We start from the raw sequence: 12,936 nt of genomic DNA on the forward strand, positions 1-12,936 counted from the left end.
CCAATTCCTTTATTATGTCTGGGTTTTGCAGTTCTAGCTCGCAGAGCCCTTTGGTTAAAATCCTGGTCTGCGGATGTTTCTTCTAAGTCTGTTATTAGCTATTCCCTACAAGGGCAAGACCTTGTTTGGGCCTGGTTTGGCTGACCAAATTTCCTCAGAGTACTGTCCTTCAAGATGGAGACTATACATTCCATTCTTCCTTTCGTTCAAGAGGGTCAGTTTATGACAACCATAGACTTAAAGGATGTGTACCTTCATGTTCCCATTCACCAGGATCATCACAAGTTTCTAAGGTTTGCTTTCTTAGACAATCATTTCCAGTTTGTGGCTCTTCCTTTCAGCCTTGCCACAGCTCCCAGAATTTTCTCGAAGGTCCTGGGGGCTCTTTTGGCAGTGATCATCTCGGGGCATTGCCGTTGCACCATATCTGGACAAAATTCTAGTTCAGACGCCGTCTTTTCAACAAGCAAACTCTCTCATACGGAGATCTTGTTGTCTTTTCTACGCTCCCACGGTTGGAAGGTAAATCTGGGAAAGTTTTCTCTGATTCCAGCCACAAGAATAGTGTTTTTAGGGACTATAATAGACTTCCTACTAATGAAGCTATTTCTGACAGAGGTCAGAAAAACAAACATCTTCGACTCTTGCCTTGTCCTTCAGTCCTCTCCTCGGCCGTCAGTGGCTCTATGTATGGAGGTAATTGGTCTGATGGTAGCTTCCATGGACATCATTCCGTTTGCTCGGTTCCATCTCAGACCTCTGCAGTTATGCATGTTAAGGAAATGGAACGGGGATTATGCAGATCTGTCTCCACTAATTGTTCTGGATCAGGCGACAAGGGACTCTCTTCTGTGGTGGTCTCAGCAACATCTCTCCTAGGGAACTTGCTTCCGCAGACCTTCCTGGGTGATCATGACCATGGATGCCAGCCTTCTAGGTTGGGGAGCAATTTGGGGGTCATTGAAGACTCAGGGTCTTTGGACTCAGGCGGAGTCAGTTCTCCCTATAAACATTCTAGAACTGAGAGCGATTTTCAATGCTCGCCTGGCCTCAGTTAGCCTTAGCCCAGTTTATCAGGTTCCAGTCGGACAACTTAACATCGGTGGCGTACATCAACCACCAGGGGGGAACTTGGAGTTCCTTGGCCATGACAGAGGTGGCCCGGATAATCCAGTGGGTGGAGTCTCACAACTGTTGTCTTTCTGCAATCCACATCCCAGGAGTGGACATTTAGGAGGCGGATTTTCTGAGCTGACAGACCTTTCATCCGGAGGAGTGGGAACTCCATCCGGAAGTATTTTCCAGTTTAATCCTCAATTGGGGGCAGCCAGTACTGGATGTCATGGCTTCTCTGCAGAATACCAAGCTTCTGAGGTACGACTCGAGATCAAGGGATCCACAGGCTTTCTTGATAGATGCTCTGGCGGTCCCTTGGAATTTCAGTCTAGCATACAGATTTCCTCCGTTCGCTCTCCTGCCAAGAGTCATTGCTCGGATCAAGCAGTAGAGGGCGTCAGTGATTCTTATAGTGCCTGCTTGGCCTCGCAGGATCTGGTATGCACATCTAGTGGAAATGTCATATCTACCTCTGAGGAAGGACCTTCTACTTCGTGGGTTTTCAGAGTCGGTCATTGAGACCATGATTCAGGCGCGTAAGCCTGTGACAAGAAAGATTTATTATAAGATATGGCTTAAATATCTGTATTGGTGTGAATCCAGAGGCTACTCGTGGAGTAGAGTCAGGATTCCTAGGATTTTGTCTTTTCTCCAGGAGGGTCTGGAGAAGGGTTTGTCAGCTAGTACTCTGAAAGGTCAGAATTCTGCGTTGTCTATTTTGTTGCATAAGCATTTGGCGGATGTGCCAGACGTGCAATCTTTTTGTCAGGCCTTGGTTAGGATTAGGCCTGTGTTTAACCCTTTAACGACAAAGGACGTATGCCACACGTCCTAAAAAAAAATACAGTTAATGACCGAGGACGTGTGGCGTACGTCCTTGTTCTGGAAAGCAGCTGGAAGCGATCCTGCACGCTTCCAGTTGCTTTCCGGTTATTGCAGTGATGCCTCGATATCGAGGCATCCTGCAATAACCTTTTTTAGCAATCCGGTGCAGAGAGAGCCACTCTGTGGCCCTCTCTGCACCGGACATCACCGGCTAAATCCGTTGGTGGGTGGGAGCCGGTTCGGGAGGCGGGTGGCGGCCATCGATGGCCCTGATGATGTGGAGGGGGCGGGATCGTGGGCGGGGGTGATCGGGGGCGCGCACGGGAGGGCGGGCGCGTGCGTGCACGGGGAGGGAGCGGGTGGGAACCGCTCCACTACAGAAAAATGAAATATGTAGTTTTATATAAATATTGTCTACTTTTTTTAAACTTTTAATAAGTCAGGGGGTGGGGGATTGGTCTGTGTGGGGGGGAAGCTACACTACAGAAAAAGAACATAAAAATAAAAAATAAAAAAACATTTCTCTTGCAAACCTGGGTACTGGCAGACAGCTGCCAGTACCCAAGATGGCCCCCAATAAGGCAGAGGGGGAGGGTTAGAGAGCTGTTTTGGGGGGGATCAGGGAGGTTGGGGGCTAAGGGGGGATCCTACAAAGTAGCATATGTAAATATGCTATAAAAAATTATTATTTTTTTTTTAAAAAAACTTATTTTAGTACTGGCAGACTTTCTGCCAGTACTTAAGATGGCGGGGACAATTGTGGTGTGGGGGAGGGAAGGGAGCTGTTTGGAAGGGATCAGGGGGTCTGATGTGTCAGGTGGGAGGCTGATCTCTACACTAAAGCTAAAATTAACCCTGCAAGCTCCCTACAAACTACCTAATTAACCCCTTCACTGCTAGCCATAATACACATGTGATGCGCAGCAGCACTTTGCGGCCTTCTAATTACCAAAAAGCAACGCCAAAGTCATATATGTCTGCTATTTCTGAACAAAGGGGATCCCAGAGAAGGATTTACAACCATTTGTGCCATAATTACACAAGCTGTTTGTAAATAATTTCAGTGAGAAACCTAAAATTGTGAAAAATTTAGCGTTTTTTTTAATTTGATTGCATTTGGCGGTGAAATGGTGGCATGAAATATACCTAAATGGGCCTAGATCAATACTTGGGGTTGTCTACTACACTACACTGAAGCTAAAATTAACCCTAGAAGCTCCCTACATGCTCCCTAATTAACCCCTTCACTTCTGGGCATAATAAACGTGTGGTGCGCAGTCGCATTTAGCAGCCTTCTAATTAGTAAAAAGCAAAGCCATATATGTCTGCTATTTATGAACAAAGGGGATCCCAGAGAAGCTTTTACAACCATTTATGCTATAATTGCATAAGTCGTTTATCACAATTTTTTTCACAAACTTTAGGTTTCTCACTGAAATTACTTACAAAGTGAACAATTTTTTTTATTTGATCGCATTTGGCGGTGAAATGGTGGCATGAAATATACCAAAATGGGCCTATATCAATACTTTGGGATGTCTTCTAAAAAAAAAATATATACATGTCAATGGATATTCAGGGATTCCTGACAGATATCAGTGTCCCAATGTAACTATCGCTAATTTTGAAAAAAAGTGGTTTGGAAATAGCAAAGTTCTACTTGTATTTATGGCCCTATAACTTGCAAAAAAAGCAAAGAACATGTAAACATTGGGTATTTCTAAACTCAGGACAAAATTTAGAAACTATTTAGCATATGTTTTTTTTGGTGGTTGTAGATGTGTAACAGATTTTGGGGGTCAAAGTTAGAAAAAGTGTGTGTTTTTTTTTTTATTTTTTCCTCATATTTTTATAGTAAATTATAAGATATGATGAAAATAATGGTATATTTTGAAAGTCCATTTAATGGCGAGAAAAACGGTATATAACATGTGTGGGTACATTAAATGAGTAAGGGGAAAATTACAGCTAAACACAAACACAGCAGAAATGTAAAAATAGCCTTGGTCCCAAACGGACAGAAAATGGAAAAGTGCTGTGGTCATTAACGGGTTAAGCCTGTTACTCCTCCCTTGAGTCTTAACCTTGTTCTTAGAGTTTTAAAGCGGGCTCTGTTTGAACCTATGCATTCATTAGATATTAAGATGTTATCTTGGAAGGTTTTGTTTCTTGTTGCTATTTCTTCTGCTCAGAGTGTTTCGGAACTCTCGGCTCTGCAGTTTGATTCTCCTTATCTTTTTCATTCTGATAAGGTGGTTTTACATACTAAATTATATTTCCTACCTAAGGTTGTTTCAAACAAGAATATTAATCAGGAAATTGTGGTTCCTTCTTTGTGTCCTAATCCTTCTTCTCCTAAGGAGCGTTTGTTGCACAACCTAGATGTTGTGCGTGCATTGAAGTTCTATCTTCAGGCGACTAAGGACTTTCGTCAGTCTTCTGCTTTGTTTGTTTTCCTGGTAAGCGCAAAGTTCAGAAAGCTACAGCAACTTCTTTCTCTTTGGCTAAGGAGTATTATTCATTTGGCCTATGAGACTGCTGGACAGCAACCTCCTGAGAGAATCACTGCTCATTCCACGAGGGCTGTTTCTTTTTCCTGGATATTTAAAAATGAAGCTTCTGTGGAACAGATTTGCAAAGCTGCAACGTGGTCCTCTTTGCATACTTTTTCAAAGTTTTATAAATTTGATACTTTTGCCTCAGCTGGGGCTTCTTTTGGGAGAAGGGTTCTGCAAGCGGTGGTGCCTTCTGTTTAGGTCTACCTGTCTTGTCCCTCACTTATCTGTGTCCTCTAGCTTGGGTATTGATTCCCACTAGTAATTGATGATTCCGTTGACTCACCATATCGTAGGAAAGAAAACATAATTTATGCTTGCCTGATAAATGTATTTCTTTCTGGATCTGGTGAGTCCACGGCCCACCCTTTATTTAAGACAGTTATTTTTTCTAAAACCTCAGGCACCTCTACACTTTTGTGTGATCTTCTTTTTCAATTTTTCCTTTGGCCGAATGACTCTAGATTATGGGTAAGGTAAGTGCCATATATAGTAGTTTTGCTGTAGTGCTCTTTGCCGCCTCCTGCTGGCCAGGTGTGATATTCCTACTAGTAATTGATGATTCTGTGGACTCGCCATATCCGGAAAGAAAGAAATTTTTCAGGTAAGCATAAATTATGTTTTTTAAAACTTTTCAATTTACTTCTGTCATCAAATTATCTTTGTTCCCATGGTATTCTGTGTTGGAGTTACCTAGGCATCTGGATCACTACATGGCAGGAAATATTTCTGCTATCTAGTGCTCTTGCAAATGGATAACATTCTTGCAAAACTTCTGCCATAAAACGTTTCAGAAATGGGCTGGCTCCTAAGCATATATCCATGCTTTTCAACAAAAGATACCAAGAGAACAAAGAAAATAGGAGTAAAAGTTATTTAAAATCACATGCTCTATCGGAATCATGAAAGCAAAATGTTGGGTTTCATATCCCTTTAAAGTTACTTTCCTTACTAGGAAGTGTGTTTCTTTTAGCTTACACCGTTTTAATCCTTTTTATAGAATTTCCTACTAGAAAACCAGCTGAAGTCTTGCCAGGGAATTATGGAACTGTTGTATGATAGGTCTAACTTTCTGAGTTCTGGGATTGTAATGAGATTTGCTGTTGCTTCATTAATCAGTTGGATTTCATCCTTTAGGAAGCGGAATTAGGTATAAAACAGCTTGTACCTGAACATGCAGACTATCTGAAGCAAACGGCTGGCTATTTGGCACTTATGAGTCAAAATAAATATTTTTACTCATAGAAAATGCTTGTGTAATTAAGAAGTATTGGAAATTGATATTCATTTTCCAGAAATTTTCAAGCCGAATAAAGAGAATTACCACACTCACCATAAATGTCTTTAATTTGAGGAGTGATTTCATAAAGTTTTTTTAAATTTATATTTGCAGCTGATTCATGACACAGTTGTTGATACATCTGTAGTATTTCCTCATCGCTTGGGTTTACCTCATAGGAGATCACTCAGGAATTTAATGGCTGACTGCCTAAGACGAATCATTCAAGATAACGGTAAGTGTAAAATACTTCTAAAATCTTTTGGTAATAGGATCGTTTTGGAAAGACCTAAAGAGAAGTAGAAAATGACTACTTTATAGAAATAATGGTTAATGTGTGAAATAGTTTCAGTAGATATTAGTGCCCAGATCATCCTCCTTCCTTTTTTTTTTTTTCTTTTTTTTTTTTTTTCCTTACATTAATGTTTAGGTTTTATTTTCAAATCGACATGGATAACTGCAGCTAAGTATTCACCTGATTAGCTTTGGCTTTTGAATCCATATTTTGAGAACTACTGATGAATGTTACCTGTAAGATGTCCTTTCGATGTCCTGTCTGCTCTTGACATTATGGGCTGGATAACAAGTGTTGCGTTAAAGTTAACTGCTCGTATTAATAGTTGAAAGTAAAATCGCAATTTATGCTAGAATGACTTCGCAATACAAAAAAGTGTCACAAAGCACAGCAAAAATACATTATAAAATAGTTACACACATAACACTAATAAATAATAGTTTTAAAAAAATTTCCCAAAAAGGTTGGGGGCTCAAATATGAGGTTTCAGGTGTTAGAAAAAAGGCATGCAGAGTGCTTTAATATAGAGATACATACATATACATGTCTAAAGATGGATATGAGTATGTATATATCATACCTCCCAACATTTCAAAATTCAAAAGAGGGACAGCCCCTCCCCGCGCAGCAAAAGTTTGTGGTGGGCAGGGATGCGGCTTAAAAAAAATCATAAGAGCAAAGTAATATAAATAAAATTCTAAATAAAGTTATATATTTTAATACTCTTATGCAGCAATTCAAACACAAGTTCAAACTGGTATAGCTATGTGAGCTCTGCATTTAATTAGCCTTTGCAGAGACGGTGCTAAATATTTTTATCTTAATTGGACATTAATGCTCTCTGCATTCCCCATTAATTTTCTAGATTCTGGCCTTTAAAGTCAGCAAAAATGCACAGTAACACAAACTACAAATTTACATATACAGACAGTTAAATACACAAACACACACTACATAGCACACACACATGCAGATACACAAACTCTACATAGCATACACTTATACATGTAGACACACACACACACTACATAGCTTACACTTGTAAATACAGATACACACACTGCATGGCATACACTTATACATGCAGATACACACACATTACATAGCTTACACTTATACATGCAGATACACACACATTACATAGCTTACACTTACACATGCAAATATACACACACTACATAGCTTACACTTGTACATGCAGATACACACACTACATAGCATACACTTACACATGCAGATATACACACACTACATAGCTTACATTTATACATGCTGATACGCGTGCGTGCGCACACACACACACTACATAGCTTACACTTATACATGCAGATACACACACACTACATAGCTTACACTTATACATGCAGATACACACACACTACATAGCTTACACTTATACATGCAGATACACACACACTACATAGCTTACACTTATACATGCAGATACACACACACACACTACATAGCTTACACTTATACATGCAGATACACACACACTACATAGCTTACACTTATACATGCAGATACACACACACTACATAGCTTACACTTATACATGCAGATACACACACACTACATAGCTTACACTTATACATGCAGATACACACACACTACATAGCTTACACTTATACATGCAGATACACACACACCACATAGCTTACACTTATACATGCAGATACACACATACACTAATACATGCAGATACACACATACACTAATACATGCAGATACACACACACTACACAGCATACATTTATATATGCACACACTCTAAATAGCTTACACTTATGCATGCAGATACACACACACTACATAGCTTACACTTATACATGCAGATACACACACTACATAGCTTACACTTATACATGCAGATACACACACCCACACTACATAGCTTACACTTATACATGCAGATACACACACACTACATAGCTTACACTTATACATGCAGATACACACACACTACATAGCTTACACTTATACATGCAGATACACACACTACATAGCTTACACTTATACATGCAGATACACACACATACTACATAGCTTAAACTTATACATGCAGATACACACACACTACATAGCTTACACTTATACATGCAGATACACACACACTACATAGCTTACTTATACATGCAGATACACACACACACTACATAGCTTACACTTATACATGCAGATACAGACACCCACACTAAATAGCTTACACTTATGCATGCAGATACACACACACTACATAGCTTACACTTATACATGCAGATACACACACTAAATAGCTTACACTTATACATGCAGATACACACACACTACATAGCTTACACTTATACATGCAGATATACAAACACACACACACTACATAGCTTACACTTATACATGCAGATACACACACACTACATAGCTTACACTTATACATGCAAATACACACACACTACATAGCTTACTTATACATGCAGATACACACACATACTACATAGCTTACACTTATACATGCAGATACACACACACTACATAGCTTACACTTATACATGCAAATACACACACACTACATAGCTTACTTATACATGCAGATACACACACACACTCTAAATAGCTTACACTTATACATGCAGATACACACACACTACATAGCTTACACTTATACATGCAGATACACACACACTACATAGCTTACACTTATACATGCAGATACACACACATACTACATAGCTTACACTTATACATGCAGATACACACACATACTACATAGCTTACACTTATACATGCAGATACACACACACACTACATAGCTTACACTTATACATGCAGATACACACATACTACATAGCTTACACTTATACATGCAGATACACACACACATATAGCTTACACTTATACATGCAGATACACACACACTTCATAGCTTACACTTATACATGCAGATACAGACACACACTACATAGCTTACACTTATACATGCAGATACAGACACACATATAGCTTACACTTTTACATGCAGATACACACACACAAACACTACATAGCTTACACTTATACATGCAGATACACACACACTACACAGCATACACTTATACATGCAGACACACACACACACTACATAGCTTACACTTATACATGCAGATACACACACACTACATAGCTTACACTTATATATGCAGATATACACACACTACATAGCTTACTTATACATGCAGATACACACATACTACATAGCTTACACTTATACATGCAGATACACACACACTACATAGCTTACACTTATACATGCAGATATACACACACACACTACATAACTTAAACTTATACATGCAGATACACACACACACTCTAAATAGCTTAGACTTATATTTGCAGATACACACACACTACATAGCTACACTTATACATGCAGATACACATACATACTACATAGCTTACACTTATACATGCAGATACACACACACTACATAGCTTACACTTATACATGCAGATACACACACACTACATAGCTTACACTTATACATGCAGATACACACACACTACATAGCTTACACTTATACATGCAGATACACACACACTACATAGCTTACACTTATACATGCAGATACACACACACACTACATAGCTTACACTTATACATGCAGATACACACACACACTACATAGCTTACATTTATACATGCAGATACACACACACTACATAGCTTACATTTATACATGCAGATACACACACACTACATAGCTTACACTTATACATGCAGATACACACACACACTACATAGCTTACACTTATACATACAGATACACACACACTACATAGCTTACTCTTATACATGCAGATATACACACACACACTACATAACTTAAACTTATACATGCAGATACACACACACTACATAGCTTACACTTATAAATGCAGATACACACACACACTACATAGCTTACACTTATACATGCAGATACACACACACACACACTACATAGCTTACACTTATACATGCAGATACACACACACTACATAGCTTACTCTTATACATGCAGATATACACACACACACACTACATAACTTAAACTTATACATGCAGATACACACACACTACATAGCTTACTTATACATGCAGATACACACACACACTACATAGCTTACACTTATACATGCAGATACACACAGACACTACATAGCTTACACTTATACATGCAGATACACACACACACACTACATAGCTTACACTTATATATGCAGATACACACTACATAGCTTACACTTATACATGCAGATACACACACACACACTCTAAATAGCTTACACTTATACATGCAGATACACACACACACTACATAGCTTACACTTATACATGCAGATACACACACACTCTAAATAGCTTACACTTATATATGCAGATACACACATACTACATAGCTTACACGTATACATGCAGATACACACACACACTACATAGCTTACACTTATACATGCAGATACACACACACTACATAGCTTACACTTATACATGCAGATACACACACACACTACATAGCTTACACTTATACATGCAGATACACACACACACTACATAGCTTACATTTATACATGCAGATACACACACACACTACATAGCTTACACTTATACATGCAGATACACACACACACTACATAGCTTACACTTATACATGCAGATACACACACTACATAGCTTACACTTATACATGCAGACACACACACTAAATAGCTTACTTATACATGCGCGCACACACACTACATAGCTTACACTTATACATGCAGATACACAGACACTACATAGCTTACACTTATACATGCAGATACACACACTACATAGCTTACACTTATACATGCAGATACACACACACTACATAGCTTACACTTATACATGCAGATACACACACACACACTACATAGCTTACATTTATACATGCAGATACACACACACTACATAGCTTACACTTATACATGCAGATACACACACACACTACATAGCTTACACTTATACATGCAGATACACACACTACATAGCTTACACTTATACATGCAGACACACACACTAAATAGCTTACTTATACATGCGCGCACACACACTACATAGCTTACACTTATACATGCAGATACACAGACACTACATAGCTTACACTTATACATGCAGACACAGACACTACATAGCTTACACTTATACATGCAGATACACACACACTACATAGCTTACACTTATACATGCAGATACACACACTACATAGCTTACACTTATACATGCAGATACACACACTACATAGCTTTTACTTATACATGCAGATACACACACTACATAGCTTACACTTATACATGCAGATACACACACACTACATAGCTTACACATGCAGATATACACACACTACATAGCTTATACATGCAGATACACACACACACACACTACATAGCTTACACTTATACATGCAGATACACACACACTACATAGCTTACTCTTATACATGCAGATATACACACACACACACTACATAGCTTAAACTTATACATGCAGATACACACACACTACATAGCTTACTTATACATGCAGATACACACACACACTACATAGCTTACACTTATACATGCAGATACACACACACACTACATAGCTTACACTTATACATGCAGATACACACACACACTACATAGCTTACACTTATACATGCAGATACACACACACACACTACATAGCTTACACTTATATATGCAGATACACACTACATAGCTTACACTTATACATGCAGATACACACACACACTCTAAATAGCTTACACTTATACATGCAGATACACACACACACTACATAGCTTACACTTATACATGCAGATACACACACACACTACATAGCTTACACTTATACATGCAGATACACACACTACATAGCTTACACTTATACATGCAGACACACACACTAAATAGCTTACTTATACATGCGCGCACACACACTACATAGCTTACACTTATACATGCAGATACACAGACACTACATAGCTTACACTTATACATGCAGATACACACACTACATAGCTTACACTTATACATGCAGATACACACACACTACATAGCTTACACTTATACATGCAGATACACACACACACTACATAGCTTACATTTATACATGCAGATACACACACACTACATAGCTTACACTTATACATGCAGATACACACACACACTACATAGCTTACACTTATACATGCAGATACACACACTACATAGCTTACACTTATACATGCAGACACACACTAAATAGCTTACTTATACATGCGCGCACACACACTACATAGCTTACACTTATACATGCAGATACACAGACACTACATAGCTTACACTTATACATGCAGATACACACACTACATAGCTTACACTTATACATGCAGATACACACACACACACACTACATAGCTTACACTTATACATGCAGATACACACACTACATAGCTTACACTTATACATGCAGATACACACACTACATAGCTTTTACTTATACATGCAGATACACACACTACATAGCTTACACTTATACATGCAGATACACACACACTACATAGCTTACACATGCAGATATACACACACACACACTACATAGCTTATACATGCAGATACACACACACACACACTACATAGCTTACACTTATACATGCAGATACACACACACTACATAGCTTACACTTATACATGCAGACACACACACTAAATAGCTTACTTATACATGCGCACACACACACTACATAGCTTACACTTATACATGCAGATACACACACTACATAGCTTACACTTATACATGCAGATACACAGACACTACATAGCTTACACTTATACATGCAGATACACACACACTACATAGCTTACACTTATACATGCAGATACAC

At 38.7% G+C, this 12,936-nt stretch overlaps 1 protein-coding gene across 1 annotated transcript in view; it reads left to right on the plus strand.

Moving 5' to 3' along the window:
• LOC128647210 (RNA exonuclease 1 homolog) overlaps nt 1–12,936 on the plus strand; it is a 681,669-nt gene that overhangs the window by 612,984 nt on the left and 55,749 nt on the right. The window contains exon 20 of the mRNA XM_053699994.1: nt 5,890–6,010. Coding sequence (XP_053555969.1) covers nt 5,890–6,010 — 121 coding nt within the window. The remainder of the gene's footprint in view (nt 1–5,889; nt 6,011–12,936) is intronic.

This window comes from Bombina bombina, chromosome 2, assembly GCF_027579735.1.
Source record: "Bombina bombina isolate aBomBom1 chromosome 2, aBomBom1.pri, whole genome shotgun sequence".
Lineage (NCBI taxonomy): Eukaryota > Metazoa > Chordata > Amphibia > Anura > Bombinatoridae > Bombina > Bombina bombina.